This window comes from Zingiber officinale, chromosome 2A (genome assembly GCF_018446385.1).
Source record: "Zingiber officinale cultivar Zhangliang chromosome 2A, Zo_v1.1, whole genome shotgun sequence".
In the NCBI taxonomy this organism is placed as follows: Eukaryota; Viridiplantae; Streptophyta; class Magnoliopsida; order Zingiberales; family Zingiberaceae; genus Zingiber; species Zingiber officinale.
Window position 1 is genome coordinate 156756954 of NC_055988.1, and position 23344 is coordinate 156780297.

General features: G+C 36.9%; 1 protein-coding gene across 3 annotated transcripts; it reads left to right on the forward strand.

The window, feature by feature from the left end:
* Window positions 1-5877: 5877 nt before the first annotated feature.
* LOC122042870 (E3 ubiquitin-protein ligase RNF4-like) lies at window positions 5878-12618 on the forward strand. 3 transcript variants are annotated; one of them, XM_042603233.1, is made up of 5 exons: window positions 5878-6049; window positions 6364-6617; window positions 8281-8359; window positions 10493-10620; window positions 12136-12618. In XM_042603233.1, exons 2-5 carry the CDS (start codon window positions 6474-6476, stop codon window positions 12358-12360), a joined length of 576 nt encoding a protein of 191 aa, XP_042459167.1. In that variant the 5' UTR covers window positions 5878-6049; window positions 6364-6473; the 3' UTR covers window positions 12361-12618. The 3 variants fall into 3 exon arrangements, with proteins under 3 accessions (XP_042459167.1, XP_042459166.1, XP_042459164.1); XM_042603232.1 differs by having other exon boundaries at window positions 5881-6053; window positions 6364-6653; XM_042603230.1 differs by having other exon boundaries at window positions 5881-6049; window positions 6364-6653.
* The last annotated feature ends 10726 nt before the right edge of the window (window positions 12619-23344 follow it).

Below are 23344 nucleotides of genomic sequence, written 5' to 3' on the forward strand. Positions count from 1 at the left end.
AAATAAAACATTTCCTCACTTAAATGGGTATCCCAAATAGGCTTAATCCGAACTCGCCAATTCGTCCCCTCAAAATTCGTCGTACAAGCTCCGAAAAATTTTCTAAACATTTCTAAAAATTCTGGAAAAAAATCCAATAAGATTTTCATCCAATAATATTTATTATTTAATTTTTCGGTATCTTACAGTGGAAGTCTGGACGAATCATGGAGCGGACGTCCAACATGAAGACCGGAAGTCTCGGGCGCTGAGCAAAAGTCTAGTCGGTCTGGAGGACCAATCTGGCAACAAGTAACTTCTCCTGAGAGGAGTAGGTGAGGAAGTGTTCCCCTGTGAGGGAACAGTAGGCGTCGGTTCGACTTAAGGTTTTCAGAGGAAATCCGAAGTCAAAATCGGACAGTCCGAAGGTTGTCAAAAGTTGTTTTATTTAATTAATTATTATTTATCTAACTCTATTTTACAGGAGACTAATACTTTGTTGCAGGGTTAGATTCGACCTTTATCAACGTATGGATTGGTTGACTGAACCCTAGTACAGCAGGATCAGATTTTCAGAGATCAGACCGAGTTTGACCGAGGGATCGGTCGACTGAACCTTGAGATCGGTCGACCGAACCGAGGATAAGCGGTGACGTGGTCGAGCCGAGTTGATCAGACCAGATGAGCTGGGGATCGGTCGATCGAACGACGAGATAGGTTGACCGAACGAAGAAACTCTATCCGAGCAGTAGAATCGGGATTGGAAGGCTGATCGATTTAGGTGGGATCGGTCGACCGAACCTAAGGATCGGTCGATCGATCGATGGCGGGTCAAACCTAATCCCAGATCAGGGGATCTTGATCAGGTCAAGCTCAGCTATAAAAAGGAGCCTCGACCAGTACTTTAGAAAACAAAAAATCAGACTACTTGCGCTCTTGTGTGCTATGACGAAACGCTTCAACAACGTTCAACTGCTACGTTGACAATTGACGTTCCTTTCCAACATCTTTGTATTGTCGGTAACTTAGTTTTAATATTGCAATTATAATTGATCTTGTAAATATTTCTCGAGCTTATAGTGATTGCCCATTGAAAGCACTCTCATGTGCGGGCCTTAGAGTAGGAGTCGCTACAAGCTTCGAACTAAGTAAAAGAAAGCTTGTTAGCGTTGCTTGTCTTTTCATTCTTTATTTCGTTGCCTATTCTATGTATTTTCCAAAATGAGTGAAAAAGCAATGCGTGCTATTCACCCCCTCCCCCCTCTAGCATGTCTACGATCCTACAATTGGTATCAGAGCCAGGTTGTTCTGAATTGGTAAAACCACCAATCGAGCAGAGGGGGGTTCTCTTGAAAAATAAATTTACAATAATATATTTTTAAAATATTTTATTATTTTTTTTATCAAAATTAGTGAATTATTATTTTTATTTTTCTCCCGCACTACTAATCCAAGACCAAGTCTTAGAACATTTGGTATTATTTTTGTTGTGTGTGAGATTCTTGTTTTATTGGCCCACTAAGAAGGCTACAGCACAGCTGGCCCGCCTCTTTTCTCCGACAAAGATTTTGGCTACTGGAAGGGCTGAATGGAGTATCACCTCAAGACGCAAGTCGAGATGTGGATAATCATCCAAACTGGCCTCAAAGTCATGCCAGAACTGGGGCACAACCTTGATGAAGAAGATCGAGACCAATGCCAAAGCGACATGTACTCTTCAATGTGGCCTAACCAAAGAAGAACTAAACTAGGTTGGTCCCTTCAATAGTACAAAGGAGTTATGGGAAAAATTAAACGGGTTGCACGAAGGGACCTCCGATACTAAGATAAGTAAAAAGGATTTAGTTTTAAATAAATTGTATGACATAAAAATGCAGGATGATGAATCTGCGAGTCAACTACACGCACACATTCAAGACCTTCTCAATGGCCTCCACGCAATCGGTCAAAAGGTGGAGAACCGTGACGTCATAACGTATGCACTAAATGCTTTTCCAAAGAATCCATTGTGGGCATCAATGGTAGATGCTTACAAGGTATCCAAGGATCTCTCAATAATTAGATTAGATGAATTGTTTTTAGAATTTGAGTTACACGAGCAAACTAATGCATTATCGGGAGAGAAAGGTATTGCTTTGATTGTAGGTACAAGTAGAACGAGAGAACCAAAAATCAAGCACCGAACCGAACCTGAATCCGAAGAAGATTTGGATCTCGAAGACAAAATCACCACCAAACTAGTCAAATTAGTTCGGAAAGCACTAAAGAAGAAGAAGGTAATTCAATCAAACACGAAGGCCAAGTCTGGAGTTACCTGCTACGATTGTAACAAGAAGGGATACTACAAACTTGACTATCCAAACCAGAAGCATGGAAGAAGGAAGGCCTTCAAGGCAACGTGGTCCAAGTTATCGGAAGAGTCTAACGAAGAAGAACACAAGCAAACAAGATTCCTCGCTCTATCGGTACAAGCGTACGTTGCTGAAACTGAATCCGAGTCTGAAATCAAGAGTGAATCGGAAACTGAGTCCAAGAGAAGCCACAGATCCGTATCCATTTCCGAAGGACCAAACAGCATCGTAAGTTCCCTAATTTCAGGTACTTAGATAGATGACTTACAAAATCTAGTTTCATATTTATTAAGAAAGCTAGCCAAATCCAACGTCTAGGTCAAGTCACTCCAAAAGGAGGTAACAACCCTTAAGGAAGCGACTAACTCAAGCTCTTTGACTGAACAAGTTCAGGAAGAGAATTCTAATTTAAAACTCAAGTCAAAGAACTCAAGAACTCATTGGAACTGTTCACTTTGGGTTCCAAGAACCTTGACCTAATTCTTGGAAAACAAAGGGGCGTATATAACCAATCCGGACTTGGATATATGGCTAAACATAAGTTTAGATCTTATCTATCGCTTGTTAATCGAACACATAGAAGAACAATCCAAGCATGGGTCCCAAAGTCTAACCTAACTAATCAAGTTGGACTTGGTTAATATTAGATCCCCAAGAATCAAATTCATTACCTTGATAGACCTTATCAAGGCTATGATCTAGGGGGAGCCAACAAAAAGATCGTCTTTACATAAAATAGGATTGTCTGATGTTTGGTTTACTGTCTAATTTGTCCCTATCTGAAACTATCACTAGGTAAGTCAATGAGAAATTGTCGTGGAGGAGGTTCTTAATGATCCGGTGATGAAGAGAGTTTTGTGTATCCCTGCAATACTCAGTAAGAGGTTAGTATGAACACTGAGATTATACTCGATGTGACTACTTCGATGCTCAATTTATCATAGGGGTCGGAAAGGGAAAAAATTTGGTGGAGAAGAAGAATTCAGATGTCTATGTGCGCATACCTACTTTCGCCAAAACAAGCTTCTTTTTATACCTTCCCCTAGAAGAGGGCATGAACTCCACATCCAATCGTGGGGCTGCTATGTAGGTCTCCACCCTCATGCATGTCCCCTGTCACTCCAAGTTCTCCACTTATTTGGGTACCCACATTCTCCACTCACGTCTGACAGAGTCGGTCGAGGCTGAGTCAATGAGGTCAGGGAGACCAAGATGGAGAAGTTAGGGAGATTGAGTCATGGACGTTTGGGAGACCGAGATGGTGAGGTCAGGGAGACCTAATCGATGATGTTTGGAAGACCAAATTGGAGAGGTCAAGGACACCGAGTCAAAGTGGTATGGAAGACCGAGTTGGAGAGGTCATGGAAACCGAGCTGGAGAGATCAAGGAGATCGAGTGGAAGAGGTCTAGGAGATCGAGTCCAATTGATTTGGAAAACCGGGCTTCAGAGGTCATGGAGATCGAGCTAGAGAGGTCAAGGAGACTGGGTTGGAGAGGTTTGGGAGACCAGGCTAGGGTGGCTGAGGTCTATCTTGACCTGATCTGATCACTTTAACTTACATCTCAGCTTGATCTTTGACTAAGGTGGCATGATGGCAAAAGGTGAATACGCTCGCCCCCAACGCCCCCGCCAACTTGCCCCAAGGCCAACACGGAGGAGGGTAAATCACGGGCGACTACTAACCTTTGGAATAGTGGCTAACACATAAGGGAGGCCTTTACCTCAGTTTTACCGAGATTTGAATCTCATATCTCATGATGATAATATCTCATATGCTAACCACTAGATCGTCATGAGATGACTAGCTTGATCTTTGACCAAACCACGCCAAGTAGAGGTTCTCATACCAGCCACATCTCTTCTTTTGTCAAAGTAGACCGGTGTGGATCAGTTTCAGAGTAAAACACAGCTTCATGATTCTAGGATAGAACATGAGTGTGAAGTAATTTGACCAAAAGTGCTACAGGTGGCTCAGTTACAAAAATTTTGACACTGCAATCATGGGTCAGTGCAGTATATTGTATCAAATTTGGGCACTTTTTTCCCATTTAGCAATTTGATCAGAATTTCAATATAAGCTTAAGCTCATCAAAATGGATAAGATATGACACACATAGACAAAACTGGTCTCGTGGAGCCACATGATGTGTTATTTTTGTGAACATAGACCAATATAGACCCATGTAAGTTTTAAGTTGTAACATAATCTTAGGGCAGAATAGGAATGAGGAGCGGTTTTATCTAGAATAGTTAGAGGGGTTTTGACAATACAATTTTGTACACTATAAGCATGAGTCAACAACGCAATGGGTTTCATAAGATGCAATGTTGTGGTTGATTCTTAAGTTTGAAGATTTTTTTTTTTTTTCATCCTAAATGGTCCGGTAAAAAGTTTAAACACTTTTTTGCTTGCTCGAGTTCGTATAATGGGAAAGCATGAGTCAACACAAATGAGTTGCAGGGGACTCGATGATGTGTTTGATTGTCAAGTTTGAGCAATTTTACTAGTGTAGTTATTTTATATAAAGCAACTACATGACCTTAAGCTCGTCAAAATGGACAAGGGATGACATAGTTAAAGAGGATCAATCTTAGGAAGTCACATGATTGATGTACTTTCTTGTGAAAATGAATTATGTTTTCTTAACTCCACAAAAGAGTGCCAGATAACATTAGTAAGGAGACACTCAGAGCAGACACACCTCACAGATGATTAAAAAATATTAAATCTATAAAAATAAATAAATAATGCACATGGATAGAAAATAAAAAGAAATGATTGAAGATGCAAGAGAAGAGGTTAATTTGTGGAAAACTTGGAAAGAAATCATGCTCACCATAAAGAGGGAGATAAAATAGTAGAATGTAAGTTGGGGGAGGGAGGAGGAGGTAAATAGTGAATTTGGTGGAAGTTATATTACTTTCATTGTAAGACATTTCAAATCGATTTAACTTTTGATGAATTTATCTAGGCGATTGACTTGTGGTTACACATCTTGCACATACCATATATAGAAGGACAATTGGGAAAATATTTAAGGAGGAGACATCTTTTTTATATCTTTATAGCATTAGATGTCTTTTTTATGTTAATAAAAATAAAGATCATTCTTTCATATTTTTTTAATTTTATTTATTTAATATAAAATTTTACAACCTTCCTAACCCAAAAGTTGTGATAGCTAGAAATTCAAAGTGATTATTTTATTCTTCTTGGGAGGCAATGTAGAAAAAACAGATAAATTATGGAAACGAATTGAATTTTCATTTTTTTTAACAATTTTTTACACTTTCCAAACCAAAAAAGTTCCAATAATTTAAAAAATATGGAAGGCATTCAATTCCTTCTAATTAGTAGGCAATAATTTACTTACGAAAACAGTTGTTTCTTTTTTATTTTCAAGAAGATTTATAATATTATTTCCTTTTTTTTTTCAGGAAAACGAAAATCGGAAAGAAGATTTTGGAAAACGAAACGGAAAGAGAATGCACACGCAACGGATGCGCCAACCTCGACCGGGTTCTTGCTCCGATTTTTTAACCATGATCGTGTTCCTCGTTGAAGCGCGACGACCATATAAGACACCCCCCAAAGTCGCCTCTTTTCGCCATCATCGATCGCCTCCATACATCTCAATCGTCTACGAAAATCCTATCCCTTTGATCGCTGGAGAAGCTTTCCGATTTCCATTGATCGGCTGCAAATCTTTGATCGGCGGTTGGTGCGATTTCTCTGTTATTAGGATCTTATTCATTTGGGGATTTCTTGTGTTTTCTTTCCCCGAACGCTCGTTTCTTTATCAGATTCTTGTTGCCCCTTTGTTTTTCCCTTTTTTTTTTTTCATCTTTCTTCTTCTTGGGATTTCGGATTCACATGGTTTGATCAATTTGCAGTATTTGGATATTATTTCTTTGTTTGAAACTCAATTTTCCTTTTTCCCTATCGAATTCAATATTTGTTTTTACTGTTATTTCAATGGAAAGTTTTTTGAATAATTGCTTTGCGTTTCTTTTTGAATGGTTTGGTTTTAGATGATGAATTGATCATGGACATTCCTCCGTATTTATGTTGGGAAGCATATTGTCTTTTATGCCATAAGCAATCTTGAATCATTGAGTCGGGGCACGAGGAGGCACCAAAGATGGTCCGGAATATAGACCTTAATTTTCCACCTGTGGAGAGTATCGAATATCCGGAGCCAGAAAACATTTATCGTGCTTGTCAACAACAAGTGTCTTACGTGCCACCAAGTTCTGCTACTAATGTAGAACTGACAGAGAATGAGGTTGTAATCCTTTCTTCTTCAGGAAGCTTACCCATGGTAATTCCCAGTTCAGTGAGTGGCAGTTTTTCTCTCATTTTATTTTATCATCTTTTCAATTTTGTCAGAGTTATTGATATTGATTGAATGGTTTGGTAAGAATGGTACATAGCATTGCCAACTTATCTACATGTAGCAGATTGCAATGAGTTAAACCATCTATATTTACGCATGGTTTTCGCTATGATGAATAATACTTTTTTGTTTGGATTGAACATTTTTTAGGAGATCTTGATTCTTGATCTCTTAGCATTAACATGCCTAAATGTTTAGTAAGCTTAAATATAAGAATGTAGATTCAATAATACTGAAATAAAACAAAATAATTAGTTTAAGATAGTTTGATATGGAACTCATGGAATAGTTAGACTGATTGTTTGGTAGGAGAGGGATTGATTTATATGTGATTACACTTTATGCATATTTTTCTTTTAAATCTATTATATATCATGTTTATTATAACACATGTTGATATTTCCTATTTCTCCTTCTAAATCCATAAATCTCTCATAAATGCCATTAGCATCTATTAAACTCGGGTAAATGACGTTTGGTTAAGATATATTCCAAAGATGTCAATATAGAAATATCAACAATAATATCTTTATGTTTAATTAAGATTATATAGCTTATATTTCAATCAGCAATCTTGATAATAATTTATTTATCCTTTGATTTATTTCCTTCAACTGTGAACTTATTTTTTCCTTTGTCACCTCAAAATAATAAACAATTCTAATAAGTTGGAGACAAAATTTGGTTTCAAAATATCAAATTAAAAGAAACTATATATTGTTTTTGAAGGTAAGACAATCATTGTCAAATATGGCAATTGTGCTACTAGTATAAGAGGCTAAAATTTTCATGGCATATATGGAAAATTTTAGCTGACCCCACCTAGTGGTATAAAGCTTGGTTGTTGTTGTATATATGCTAAATTTTAAATTTCACACCAATATATTTGCTAAATTACATTTGAATGGGCACATATGCACGCCATTTGTTGTGCTATGGGAGCTAATCATGCCTGAAGTAGAACCAAATCAAGCATTAGATGGTATGCACATTTTCCAATATGACCATAGATTCAACACTTTAACAACTTGAATTAGTGGTGGAAAGAAAACTTTTGTTGCTTCAAATAATTAGAAGACATCGAAATGAACTGTTTAGTTTTATGATCTTATACAATAATCAATGCTGGATTGACTAATGTAGCCACTGCTAAATAGTTGGCAAATACACCTTGTTTTGTTCTTTAAAAATTTTCTCGTCATTGTTTATTTTTGTTTTTCTAGTATTCTTTTGGCTTGTCCTTTGGCTCCATTATTTGCTGTCTTTATAAATAGAGTAGTTTTAGATGCTCCTTTTACAATATGACCTTAGATTCCATATTTAACAAGTTGAATTTTGTGGTGGAAATTTAAATAAGTACAAGCCACGATCAAAAATGAATTGGATAGTTTTGTGGTCTTAGATACTTATTATTGTTTGGTTTAAATTGATGTAGTCAATGCCAAATAGTTGGTAGATACTCCTTAATTTGTTATTTAAAATTTTTCTCTTCATTTTTGATTTTTGTTTCCCTATTATCTGTTTACTTCTGAATACATCCCTATTTTTTTAGGGAAGGAACATTAACAAAAGGAACCAGTCTGTTATGATGAACTTGAATCAAGATCTCGAGTTAAATCTGAGAAGGTCAGGTCAGTATATGCCATTGTTATTTTAGTTTGAAGAATGAGCTCTAAGTCTCTTGATTCAATATAAATAAATTAGTACACACTACATAGGCTAGGAGACCTTCAAGGGGTCTTTGAAGTTTGAATTAAGGCAAACTACACTCCACTGGATGGGCTGTAAGGACTGAAGTAAATGTCATACATGAAAAACTTTAAAACCATAGTGTTACTAGGAAACTAGTTTGCTATGAGAATTATGTAATATGTATTATTCATTATATAATAGTTCTTTATCTCATGGTTCCTTTTTCTTGTTTTTTTGCTTTTTCATCTAAAGTATTCTAAAATGCTTGACATTGTGAATTTTTTATCATGGTTTGTAGTGCTGCATTGGCAATTTTTTTGGTCTGGAATTGGTACAACTCTAGTATATCATTACACACTTTTTTTGCTATAAAAAGTTGAAAATTAACATTTGTGAAAAGGTATTTGTTGAAAAGACAATACATACAGATACATATTGCATATATAGGGAAATGCTGACAATACAAGTTTAAAACAATAAGTACAAATTTTCATGCATATTTTTTTTGTAAATAAATATTAATTTTTAAGTGGGTTTGTTAGTGATAGAAATATGTGACTATTAGTATGGACTATGAAATCAAGGACTCGATTTTATTTTAATAATGCATTAATTTCAAATTCATCTGTAGAGGACACCATAAACATTATTTACAGATCTATTAACTTTCTAATCTATAAGATATCTGAATCCTTTTTGAGGTGGAAATGTAGGAGTGACCCTACATTGTTAATCTTAAAATGAAGCTGGATATCGATAACTATACAATTCCTTATGCTTTGTTTTGTAGATTAAAATGATTGAAAACCATACATTCTAGAAGCATTTTAGAATTTGAAGCCGTGGACGATCATATCTGACTTAATGTAGCTGCAGTTGGTTTGTACGGATGAATAAGAGAAATATGATTCTAGCAAATTGATAGCTATGGTTAGAAACTAATGGGAGATAATTTTTTAGTATTTCATATAAAACCATACAGTCCATACCATTTATTTCCTTCTTTGGTCTAGCCTGAAGTTTTATATGGTTTTGTTTTCCACATGATTTATTTCATTGTTGAATCCACTATTTATTACAATTTTTATAATGTTCTTGGATTTTATTTTTTGAGTATTGGGTAGATTGCATTGATCTAATTAAATGATTAAACTAGCTCACTTATGACATTGAGAAGATAAAAGGTTGAAACTATTTTTGACCATTGTGAAAATTGCATTAGATTGGATTAAAAGAAGACAAAAAACTCAACTAAGGATCTATGTTCTCTTGATATTTTTAACAAAAGGTTTACCTTCATACCAAAAACAAGAACAAACTAGATTTCTTGCTTGTTCGGTGGTTTTGAAATAGTAATGCGAGCGTACATGTAAATAAAATGCTGAGGTGCTAAAGCTGCTATAGTTTGCTTTAAACCTTTTCTCTATCATGTGCTTCCACTATGATTATCATTCCTCATTTAGTTTACGGTGAATTGTGTCATCTACCTTGGAGGGGAGTTATGAGAATTACTTTATTATGAAATGAAGTTATAACTTAAATGGTTCAATTATTTCAACTTACTCAGCAAAATCAGGCCTTACAAAAATGATGGTGAAAAACAATTTTGATTACATTTCCAATGATACAAACATCTCATCTTGCTCAACAACATTAGGCACTACTAAAATGATGGAAAAATAACAAAGATAAAGTAACTTTTATCTTAATGGATCTCTATAGGAGAAAGAGCATGATATGCAAGGTTTTGGTGATGTGTAAGGAGTTGTCACCATGAAAGCAAGTTCCAATGTGGAAGTCAAGATCATTTTGTTTAGTTTTAGTTTATTTCATATCATAATTAATATAGGTTTCCAGTAAGAGGAAATCAACATGCAGTAATTAATTTGCTAGTGAATTCTGGCTGATATCCTTGAATTTAATGTTGTGACTGGTCTCTATAAATCATTTAAATTACATTTGGTTTCTTATCAAGTCTATATATATATATATATATATATATATATATATATATTTGGACTTTATCATGAAAATTTCTATTGATCTTCTGTTAACTTCCACCCATTTTTCAGTCACCGCAGAGGAACACGCGAGAAGTTCATCTTGTTTCGCTTGCAAGAGGCCATTTAGAAGTTCAACTAGTGGGACAACTGCCAATTATTATCCTTATCATGATTTGGAAGATGGGCATGATGCAAGGGTAATTATTTTATTAATATTTGGTTTTATTTCATTGAGAAAAACATTTTTTGCTTCTTGATATACTATGCTACAATATAAGTGTTGGTTTTTTGTATTTTGTTCTATCCTTTTTGAGTTTTTTTCTGCATAACATTCCAGTTGTATGCTTACCTCCTGAAGCATTATTGGATAACATTAGGTAACCTCTGAGGTTGTTTTAAATAAGATTATTAATACTATCTTCAGGTTTTCAGATCTAATTTGCTACCTACTGATACATTTTTAGGATGCAGTCATTTTGTCTAGAATCCTCCAGTTAGTTCTTCCATTTAAGGACTTGAGCTACATGAACATTTCAAATGAGCCAAAAGTCATATGACAGGATGTTTTAATTATGAATTTTGTGATATATGGTTTGATCCTTTTGATGTTGTTGTTGTTGAAAATGTAAAACTAGAAGATACAACTTGAGATGTTCTAATAGTGATGGTCCTTTCGGTATTATAATTCTTCTTTTGATCAAACATTGATTGAGAGACGAGATTGACACGAAAGAACTGAGTTACAGAAATTTCACCTGTTACATCAAGTGGTAATCTTAACTGACTTAATATTTGTATTTGGAGGTCAACTATAGTTCTGTCAATAGGTTGATATTTTTTTAATGCATTGTTATTGACATACAAAAATTTGTCGTATTCACAGAGCTAGATTCTGACAATGCACTAGCGGATATTATTACCACTGAGACCATTGTTGGAGAATTTTTGATGCTTAACTATAATTTTTAGTAGTGTATTCTTACACAGAATTTAATGGAGTGATAAAAACCATATAGTTTTCCACAACTAGTTAGGATTAATAAAACTTGTTTTTTAAAGTCTCCTATGATTCATGATACATTCTATTTACAATTCAAAATCACATTGAAATGATCCATGATACAAATGTTGATTCGACAACCTTGTTAACATTCTATTAGTCATTTCAAACTTCTGCATAGAAAGTATAGTCCATCTAACTGATGAAAGACATTGACCCAACATATGTTGATAATAATATTATTCCTTAGTAGGTTTGAATATTTTTACCGCCTTAGTATACTGAAACTCCTTGTCCTATTTTGTTGCATTTCATGCACATTATTGATTGAATCCACCACAACCACTTGCCTTGTTTATTTACCTAAGAATGCCTCAATCTTTAAAAATTAGCCAGGTGGATTCCTATTACATTTTATTCTCAATATAATTTACGAACAACACACATAAGATGTTTTTGATATCCTTAAAGTTTACTTTAGAAGCAGGGATGATGTAATGAGTAGCAACAAATGGAAAATTGGGTTTGTGAATGTTTTCTTCCCCTTATTTTGGTGGAAGAGGATGAGGGATGAAAAATGACAACTTCCATAGACAACTCCTAAAATGAATAGAAGGATACTTCAAGACAATTTTTTAGCTTCTTTATCATTCCTCCTGTGTTTTCCAATTTTTTTATAATTTAAACCTTGATTCTGCCTTGAAAATTTCAGAGTAAGAAACTGGTGACGCCTGAGCCACAACTTGTGAAAGTAATTGTGAAGCCGCACACCTGTTCAATCTGCATGGAGGAATTGGTAGAGGCAGCATCGACTATTTGTGGCCATATTTTCTGTGTGACCTGCACAAAGTCCTTCATAAGGATACAAAAGAAATGCCCAACTTGCAGGAGGAAGCTTAACATGAGAAATTTCCACCGTGTTTACCTTCCTAATTAAAATAAACTTCAAATGCTGTTCATTTTTGTGTTGCTTTTCAATCTTCTTTTCTCATCCTATTTTATCCCCTTTTTGCCTCGGTAGAGGGACTCTTGTTCTAGATATTCTAGAATATAGGTTATAGAAAAAAGAATAATTTTCTTGGGTTGCAATGATATATGATGATAGAAAAGAAGATTTAATGCTGGATGTACTCTTTACATTGTAGCTCAATGTCTGTTATTTTTGAGTTATATCATTTGTTTCTTTTTTTGGATCTATGAGAGGATTTGATTCAGTATTATTAAGCATGGAGGCGACTTGATTGAAACTGGTTCCTAGCCGGTTTTGCACAAAGATATAAATTGGAAAGGGCTTGTGTATTTGCAGGGTTGGGTGATAGTTAAACATATATAGGATGGCTCACAAGTCTAACCTCAATTTTTTATTTAATTTGATGCTTGATGCATCAATAATTAATAAAATAATTGCACTGAATGTGTCATTCTTAGCTTTCAGTTATTCTTAGGAGATTAAACCTCTTAATAAGTTTTTTTTATAGTTTTCAATATACCACATCAATGCTACATTACATGTATAAAAATCTCTTATTTTCTCTATAATTTAAAAAATCTCCATACAATTTTTATGGGTTTTATATTACAAATCACATATGTTTATTTATTATTATTTTTTTCATTTACTATTTTTATATAATTTTTATTTTTATTTTAATTAATTATGATCTTTAATTTAATTTATAATTTTTATTTAATATTTATTAACTTATGAATTTTAATTTAATTATAGTCATTTATATATATATATATATATATATATATATATATATATATATATATATATATATATATATATATTAGAACTTATCTCATATATATTGATTTTTTTTTAAAAAAAAATCATTTTAATTATTACTAATGATTTATGAAATAAAGTATTATAACTAAATGTTTGATAAAATAATTTATTTTTTAATTATTTTAAGAATGTCAAATATGTAATTAAATGATATTATTAATTATTGGCTCTATCTTTGATAGAAAAAAAATATGTTTGATTTTTCAAATTAATCTGCTCTTAAACTAAAAACTTTAAATCTTACCTACATAATTATAAAATCATTTTTATTGAGATTTTTTAATTTTACGAACCTTTGATAAAGCTCCTGATTCTGTCTAAAGGCTAGGGAGATGATGTGCTGACTTATATCGATGATTTGTTGGCTGGTAGAAGACTCCCTCAGCTGGTGATGAAACTCCTCAATAGTCTTGCGCACAATCCGACAATCCAACAAAGTGTTAGTGATCCAAGACCGGGGTGGGGATCCCTGGCTAGGCCCTCCAATGCTCAAGTCCATACGATCTCCTGAAAGTGGATGAAGAATAGTAAGGAAAATGCTCATGCGAAAATAGGGTTAAGATGTAGATGCTTGCGTACCTCGCCAATGGAGAGGATCCCCTTTTTATGCCACCCCACCTAACCTTCATGATCATGAGGTGGTCCGCGGTATCAGAGTTTGTTAGCAGATGAAAGAAAGTACAACCTGAGTGCTTCATAGTGATAGTCAAAGGAATCTTTTTCCTACTCACAGATGTACCTCGGGTGTTCCATAGTGGTAGTCCGAGGAATCTTTTCCTATCCACAGATGTACCTCTTTTGTCGTTTATGCTTTGTGTCATTATTGAGGTGGTTAAGAGAATATGTTTCTACAATTAATATGAGAAACATAACAACCTTCGAAGAAGGGCTCAAAGGAATATTCCTCGATAATTCTGCTAAGCTATTAGAATATTATCTGTTGCTTGTCTGCTGAATGTGTCTCGGCCGATCCATAAGGACGGCCGTATTACTTGCCATTGTATCAATTTATTCTATCATATGTTAAATACTACAGAGATCTGTTCAAAGATTAATACAGTGCCCTCAGTAGGCCAAACCTTCATTCAAGAAGTCATATGACAGATTATGTATGTTAGAGCTTTATTTTAGGTAACTTAAACTCGATCGACCTGTGCCTAACCGAAGGATAAGTGTCTTTAAGCCAGTCCGGTCTTTGCTCGCCCGGGCGCACACGGAGATCCTTATGCTTGACCGACCTTTGTCTGGCTAGTCTTATACTAAAAGTTTTATAAGGCCAAGTTGTTGGTACCCCGTGATAGCTTTGATGTGATCAATCAAGTCAGGTTAGGTCCTCTTGGTGTTTAACCCTGTGTCTAAGTGTGCAAGAGCTTAGGATCACAAGAAGTCGAGCAGAAGATGCGGCTAGTGAGAAGGACGACACGGGAGAGAGTCAACGGGCTCGGTGCATCTGAGGGACGAGGTGCTACGGAAGAGTACACCGGTGGACGAGAAGGACATGCGCAACAGTCCGAGGGATAAGAAGCCAAAGCAAAAGCCTGCTCAAAGAAGAAGGCCAAAAATTAGGTTTAGGTGAACCCTATTTCGGTTAGCCGAAATCACCCAGGCAATCGGAGCAGCGGAAGAGCTAAAATGGAGCTATGGAGTTGTTGGATGCGCCTTCAACGGGAGTGAAAGGCGCCTCCACGACCTTCAAGCAAAAGGTGCCTTCAACCAACCATGGAAGGCGTCTTCCATCCCCATGGAAGGTGCCTTCGACCAGGTTGATTTTAGATGTTGCCAAAGGATAAAGCTTCATCCTTTGACGCCTCGCTGGAGGCACCTTCCAGCCGTATGAAAGACGTCTTTAAGCCACGGATAAGATTTTCCAGGGGCTATAAAAATACCCCTGCATCTAGGAAATAGACAACAACTTCTGTATTAATTTCCTAGATACTTTCTGAGCTTCCAACGAGTGTAAGAGGCTTCTCCACCTTCAAAGATTAACAACCTCCCCGGTTGTAACCAAGTAACTCTTTTAGTTTGATCTTTTTTTATTTTTTTTTTGCACTACTAATCTGAGTTAAAAGTCGAGGAAGGTTTTTCTTAATAGTCAGTTCACCTCCCCTCCTTCCGCCCTACTTGGGCCAACAAGTGGTATTAGAGCCCAACGTCTTCACGAGAACTAACCGTTGAACGAAGAACACGAGATGGCCGGATCAAGTATCCACCCACCAAAGTTCGAGGGGGAATTCACCAACTGGAAGAAAAAGATGGAGATATTTTTCAAAACTGATTTCGATTTATTTTTAATAATGGAATTGGATTTTTGTAGTACCCGAACGTAAAGAAAAATACCACCGGACCAAAAAGGAGTAGACCGATTTCGTGGCAAATAGCAAAGCAGAGTTCCATCTGCTAAGTGTCTTACCGCCATAAGAAGTCAACCAGATTGGAGCCTACGAGTCTGCGAAGGAGCTCTGGGAGAAATTCCTGGAACTACACGAAGGAACCTCGGAGGTGAAACTCGCGAGATGGGATCTGCTCAGAAACTAGATCAGCAACATCAAACTGGAAGAAGTTGAAACTGTTGCACACCTTCACTCAAGGATCAAGGAGCTCATAACTGGACTCATGAATCTCGAAAAAAAGGTAAGGAACCGAGATTCGCTAAGGTACGCTCTTAACGCATTTCTTAGAAATACTGAATGGGTATCATTAGTAGATGCTTATTATATATCTAAGGATCTAGATTCAACTACTTTAGAAGAATTATTTTTAACTTTTGAAGTCCATGAAACAAGATGTGCAAGTTCGAAGAAGGATCATAACATTGCCTTAAAGGCAAAGGCGAACGAACAAGATTCAAAATCTTCTCTCGATGATAATGAAACAACACTGATGATACGTAAATTTAAAAAGTTATTTAAAACTAAAAAATTTAATCAAGTGCAAGGTAGAAAAAGAAGGATAAGATGCTACCACTGCAATGAAGAAGGCTATGTGAAAGATAACTACCCTAAATTGAAAAACAAGGATAAGAGCAAGAACGAGCAAGAACAAGAAGCCGACCCAGGCGAATAAATACAAGAATATAAAGGCGACGTGGGATGAAACATCGTCCGAATCAGAAATTGAAGCTATCGGCGGACTTGAGCTAGTGGAAAGTCACCAAGAAGAAGGAGATGAAGCAAGCTCATCCGAAATGAGCATCGAGAGCATTAATGAAGGGGGAGTGACATCGAAAGAAAGCAATACTTCAGGGGAAGCTTCGGATCATGGGATCGACAAGGTAAGTCAGATATGATCTCTTCCTCTTGACAAATTATTTCAATTTATTAAATTATTAACAAAAAATTACTATAAATTAGAAAAAGAAGTTAAGGAATTAAAATCAATACTAGCTAAATTAGAAGACTTTGATAAAATTAAAATTGAGAATGAAAAATTACAAAAAGAGATAGAAACTTTGAAAAATCGCACATGCTCAAATATTCAACATATTAGAAAATATAGTGGATTAAATTGATACTTTAAATACCATAAGGGTCAAATTAGAAAATTTTCAAAGAAATATGCACCTAAGAAATTTTAATTAACTCAGTAGGAAGAAACCTACATTGGGTTCCAAAATCATATTTGGATTGAATGTTTTTAAATTATGTCTTCCAGAGTAAATTAAATATTAAATTTTTTAAGAGGTTTTGTCTAAAAAGTTGTTGTTGTTCTAATATCCAAGAAGACCCAGTGTCTCGCCATGGAAACCAATTATTGAAATAAATATTTAATTGACTAACTGTTGAACATTTAGAAGTTATAAAAATGCCTTAATTTTCTGTTAAAAATTAATTAAATATTTTTTTAATTAATTCTTAACTTTTCAAAATAGTTAGAAAGTTTCTTTTTGGTTTTATTATTTTTACTCATAGACTTTTAAATGAACCTTATTTTTAATGTGATAAAAAAGGGAGTAGGGAAGAACAAGGGTGCTTGCAAATTTTTCTTTCTTGCAAAAAGGTTAAAATTTTTTACTTGAAAATTTTTTTTTACTAATTTTTATTTTTAGAAAAAATTTGCTAACTTGAAATTTTTTTTGCAAAAATTAGAGTTTTTTTTACCCTAACTTAACTTGGGTTTGATCATATCAAAAAGGGAGAGATTGTTGGTACTCCGTGGTAGTTTTGATATGATCAACCAAGTCAGGTTAGGTCTTGTTGGTGTTTAACCCTGTGTTTAAGTGTGCAGGAGCTTAGGAGCACAGGAAGTCAAGCGGAAGATGCGGCTAGCGAGAAGGACGACACGGGAGAGAGCCGACGAGCTCGGTGCGTCTGAGGGACGAGGTGTTGCAAGAGTACACCGACGGACAAGAAGAGCGCACGCAGTGGTCCGAGGGACGAGAAGCCAAAGCAAAAGTCTGCTTGAGGAAGAAGGCCAGAAATTGGGTTCTGGTGAGACCTATTTCGGTTTGTCAAAATCACCTAGGCAATTGAAACAGCGAAAGAGCTAAAATGGAGTTAATGGAGCTGCTGGAGGTGCCTTCAACAGGAGTGGAAGGCGCTTCCGTGACCTTCAGGCGGAAGGTGCCTTCAACAGGGCTGAAGGCTCCTTCAACCAACCATGGAAGGCGCCTTCTAGCCCTATGGAAGGCACCTTTGACCAGGCTAATTTTAGCCATTGCCAAAGGATAAAGCTTTATCCTTTGGTGCCTCGCTAGAGGCGCCTTCTAGCCGTATGGAAGGCGCCTTCAAGCCATGGATAAGATTTTTCAAGGGCTATAAAATGACCACTAGACCTAGGAAATAGACAATAACTTCTGTATTCATTTTCTAGATACTTTCTGAGCTTCCAACAAGTGTAAGAGGCTTTTTCGTCTTTAAAAAAGGAGATCTTTAGTGTGTTTACTTGCCTTGGATTAATAACCTCCCCGATTGTAACCAAGTAACTCTTTTGGCCTCATTTTTTTATTGTTCATTTATTCTATTTTTTTGCACTACTAATCTGAGTTAAAAGTCGAGGAAGATTTTTCTTAACAGTTAGTTCACCTCCCCTCCTTCCGGCCTACCTAGGCCAACACAAGTGTCCTTAAATTCACCCGGTCTTTACCCAACTAGGTGTAGATGGAGAACCTTATGTTCGACTAGCCTTTGTTCGGCCAGTCTTACACTGAGAGTATTATAAGGCCAAGTGTTCTTGAGCCCATTCGATTTTTGCTTGGCCGGGAGTAGACAGAGAGCCTTATGTTCGATCAGCCTTTGTCCAGCCAGTCTTATGCTAAGAGTTTTATAAGGCCAAGTGTCCTTAAACCCCGCCCGATCTTTACTCAGCCAGACGTAGACTGAGAATCTTATGTTTGACTAGCCTTTGTACGACCAATCTTACATTGAGAGTTTTATAATGCCAGGTGTCCTTGAGCCCGCCCGATCTTTTCCTGGCCGGGTGTAGATGAAGAGCCTTATATTCGACCAATCTTTATCTGGCCAGTCTTACAATGAGAGTTTTATAATGCAAGTGTCCTTGAGCCTGTCCGGTCTTTTCCTGACCGTGTATAGATGGAGAGCCTTATGTTCGACTGGCCTTTGTATAGCAAGTCTTATACTAAGAGTTTTATCATGCCAAGTGTTTTTAAGTTGGCTCGGTCTTTACTCGGCTGGGCGTAGACGGAGAGCCTTATGTTCGATCATCCTATGTCCGACCAGTCTTATACTAAGAGTTTTATAAGGCCAAGTGTCCTTAAGCCAGTCCAATCTTTATCCGACTGGGTGTAGACAGAGAGCCTTATATTTGATCGGCCTTTGTCAGGCCAGTCTTATACTAAGAGTTTTATAAGGCCAAGTGTTCTTAAGTTCGATCAGTCTTTACCCGCTGGGCGTAAACAGAGAGCCTTATGTTCGACCGGCCTTTGTCCAGCTAGTCTTATACTAAAAGTTTTATAAGGCCAAGTGTTCTTAAGCCCTTTCGGCCGAGCGTAGATGGAGAGCCTTATGTTCAACTAGCCTTTGTCAGACCAGTCTTATACTAAGAGTTTTATAAGGTCAGGTGTTCTTAAGCCAGCTCGGTCTTTACCCGGCCGAGCGTAAACGGAGAGTCTTCTGTTCGACCCACCTTTATTCGGCCAGTCTTATACTAAGAGTTTTATAAGGCCAAGTGTCCTTAAGACCGTTCGATCTTTACTCGACCGGGCGTAAACGGAGAGCCTTATTTTCGACTGACTTTTGTCAGACCAATCTTATACTAAGAGTTTTATAAGGCCAAGTATCTTTAAGCCCATCCATTCTTTACCCAATCGGACATAGACAGAGAGCCTTATGTTCGACCGACCTTTGTCAGGCTAGTCTTATACTAAGAGTTTTATAAGGCCAAGTGCTTAGAACTCGGTCAGGTTTTGACTGGGTCGTGCTACTTGCACTCGGTTGGCTACTTGAGTGATTGAGTACATTATTTCCTAACTTCCAGAGTAAAACACTAGAATCATTATATCCGATCAGCTTCATGGCTTCACGAATTTATTCGAGTGTCCTACTTTGTAACCACTCGGGCAGGACCCTAGAGTTTTAACGCGGGGCAATTGAAAAATCATATGGGAAATTCTGACTTTGACCCCCACCTTATCTTGACTTTGACAACCACGTCATCTTCAAGATCTATTTGTTATAATCTGTATCACTAGCCTCCCCTTCAAATCTAGTCGAAGGAGATGTAAACGACTAACTGGACTCAAGTTCTATTTTTTGCACATTTGCCTTCTCACCAGGGTCGTCTGACGATTCATACTCTCACCCATACCGAAGATACTTGATGATTTTTTCAAGAATCTCTCGCTGACAAGTGACTATTTAGAAAGGAGGGAGTACTAAGGACCTTCAAAAAGGCTTTTTATTTTCAAAAAATGCGTTGCTTGTCATGTCAGTCATAAATGCTCATTTATAAGTGAGTGTCATGTGGCACCACTACTCATTTGCTACAATGTCTTCTAACATTCCCTACTTCGTATGACGCAACAACACGCCCCCTTTGCAAATCACCGACCCCTTTAGTCAGATCGTTCCAATCTAACAATGGAAATTAAATTTCCCTTTTTATAAAACCATAGGCGCTGTGAGTTCTTCGCCCTTCGTCCTTCCTCCTTTAGAGTTCGTTTTCTTCGACGACCTACCTTCTTCTGTCTATTTTCTCTGGCGATCATCCTTGCTTTGCATTCCTTCTTTCTCGAATCTCAGACAATCTAGTAAGTTGCTCACTTTTCATCTAAGATTTGTTCTACCATGGCCTAGGAGTCTTCCCCCCCCCCCCCCCCCCCCTTGGTAAACTTCTTCTTCTTTAAGTTTCAATGCCTCTGATCGAGCCTATCTCTATTCCAGATATGGAATCCCTTATGACTACTGCATTCGTCTTCCTTCCCCAACTGATAGTCCTCATCTTCCTCCTAATAATCATATTACTTTATTTTTTGACCAATTAGTGGTCGGTCTACGTTTCCTCATTCATCTTTTTTTGTCGGCAGTAAGCCAATACTTCTGCATCCCCTTGCAACAATTTATGTCAAACACCCTCCGTTATATGTGCGGGATGTTCATGTTATTTCGTCTATTCAAAATTCCTCCTACTCCCCATAATTTTTATCTATTTACTTACCCTAAAAAAATTAGAATTCGGGGTTTTCCTCTTCTAGTCCTGACCGAAAGCAGTCTTCTTTAAGTACATATCGTCCTTAAATAAGGGTTGAGAATCTCATTTCTTCTTCATAGAAATACCTGATTCTATCGCCTACTATTTGGCAATCTTCCTTTCCTCCTCTTCCTGACTCTATAAAATTGAAACAAGATCCCATCTTTCTTACCTATCTTCCCATGCTAAGCAATCAATGCTTTAAAATTCACAATTGGTTACAGGAGGGCTTCTTATATCTTTTTAGTTTGAGCCTCATTCAAAAGATACTACCCTGTCCCTTTGGTGAGTTTTGGTAATTTCGATACTTACACTATCTCTAACTAAGGTATTTTTTTTTTATTTTGTGTAGTGGATGCTATTCTTTTGTCCTTGATCGATGAATCAATCGATCTAAAAAAGGCGGAGCTTTGTGCTAAGGAACAAGAATTACTGGTTGAGCAGGGTTTACTAGTACCCCCTTCTTTTGATGAGGCCTCGGTAGATCCTATAGATGAGAAAAACACAACTGGGGTATGTAGGGAGTTACCTTCAAAACCTTCTCCGACCCCTGTGAGCTGTTCTCCAGAGAAGGCAACTTTGCCAAAGAGAAAGCACAAGAAGCGCAAGTTAACCCTCGCCCCTTCTCCTATGAGGCAGGTCATCCCTGGTCAGTCTGCTCCATCTCAAGAAGATATATGAGAACAATCTGCTAAGCATACCTTAGTTATCCTTTATCCTACACTATTGACTCCTACTCTCGACCAACCTCTAGAGGACTCTTCTTTACTAGGTTGTTCTCCAGATACTATCCTCTCTATATCTCCTAGCCTAAGTACTACCTTTGTTGCTTCGGAGGGTCCTCCCCAATCATCAACCATTTTTTCTTTACCTTCTAACCAAGATTCCTTTTATCCGACATCTCTTCTTCCATCTACCCTCCCAATATTATTAGGAGGTAGCTTAATAGGTGCTTGGGCAGAGGCCAAAGACCAGCTTAGCAAACTCATACCCACAGAGCTGGCAAATGAATTTTCAAATGAGCAGACCAAGGTACCATCACTTAGTCAACTATCTTTATCCCCTTTTTGAGACTCGTAACTAGGTTTATTTTTCAACACTAGGAAATCAGTATGAGCGTCGCTCAATAATTACATGATAAGGAGAACGAATTGCTAAAATAGCAAACCTCTGCAATGATTTCTACGCAAAACTCCAAGCGAACAAAAGAATTATCTACTTAATTGAAAGAAGCTCAAGAGCTGGCTGAAGCTGAGTGTGAGAAGGTGACTCAGTGGAAGACCGCCTCAGAAACTCTTAAGGCTCAACTTCAATTAGAAGCGAACTTCTGAGAAGACATAAAAGAGAAACTGGACGAGCAAATGACCGAGAATAAGCAGTTATGTGCTCAACTTCATGAATTAAAGTCTACTCTAGCAAACGAATGAGCCACCAGGGAAGCTGATTGCTGACTGCTCAATTTGAAATGACTATCACCCGAGCGACGTTAATAACTTATCGGGTGAGAGAGGATGAGCTATTTGAAGCAAGGAAGACAACCCTTTTCCAAGCCCGCGAGTTCAATGTGTCCATTGCTAACTCTATTTCTAGGGCTCTTTTTCTCGGAGCCGAAGGGGAAATGATGCAGTTAAAAAGAGGGTGGATATCTAACCTCCGATCCTCTAGCCAGCTTTTTGGACCACAAAAGATACTTCATGCTACCTCGTCCGGCTTACTTCCCCGTTTTTCTTAATGTACGTGTCTTATTTTTTCTTACACGTTCAAGTTGGTTCTTAACACCAATCAAACTTTTGTTGCATGTTCAAGTCTTTGGTTAAAATTTTGCTATATAACCACCACCGTTTTCAATATATGGGTGCTATAGTAGAGATAATTTGGCTTCGTCCGAGCAAAACTGGGGCAAAATGAGGCAATGCCTCTTAGGATCGCCCACCCAGGCTAAACGAACTATCGCATGCGATGCCCATCTGGCCAAGGACGTCAATCCTTATGGCCAACAGAACTTGAGATTCATTTAAGTTCAAACTCGTTCGAATGTGAGCCTTAAAAAAGAACTAGCTATAATACTCATAGTTTACTCAAGTAAAGGAATCTAGGATTGGTCGAAAGTAAACCTGTTCAGTATAACATCACTTAGTATGCCTCGGACCAACATGATTTGGTCTAGTATTTCCCAAATGAATTAAACCTAGTATTTCCCGGATGAATTTTGAAAAATCATCCAAGCTTAAGACTAGCAAGGACTAATCATACTTTCCCCTTAAGGAATTACACAAAAACCATGCTTGCCTTGGTAAAAACATTGACTCTTCTAGTTAAATGCCCGTCGAATCAGTTATTGTTATGGGCTTTTCATTGATGATATGTGTGTATGCATCATCATAGGTGTATCACCTTTTACTTATCTTTTACTTTTTCTAACTATCTGACAGTTTACAACCGAGCTCACCTTTTTATTATTATGATCCAATGGTTCAAATTG

Excerpts from the sequence above, each read along its gene's own strand:
- LOC122042870 (XM_042603232.1), top strand. The coding sequence starts at position 6,474 with ATGGTCCGGAATATAGACCTTAATTTTCCACCTGTGGAGAGTATCGAA. Across the intron at positions 8,360-10,492 it reads GTTAAATCTGAGAAGGTCAG|TCACCGCAGAGGAACACGCG; the intron begins GTCAGTATATGC and ends CCCATTTTTCAG. Across the intron at positions 10,621-12,135 it reads AAGATGGGCATGATGCAAGG|AGTAAGAAACTGGTGACGCC; the intron begins GTAATTATTTTA and ends TGAAAATTTCAG.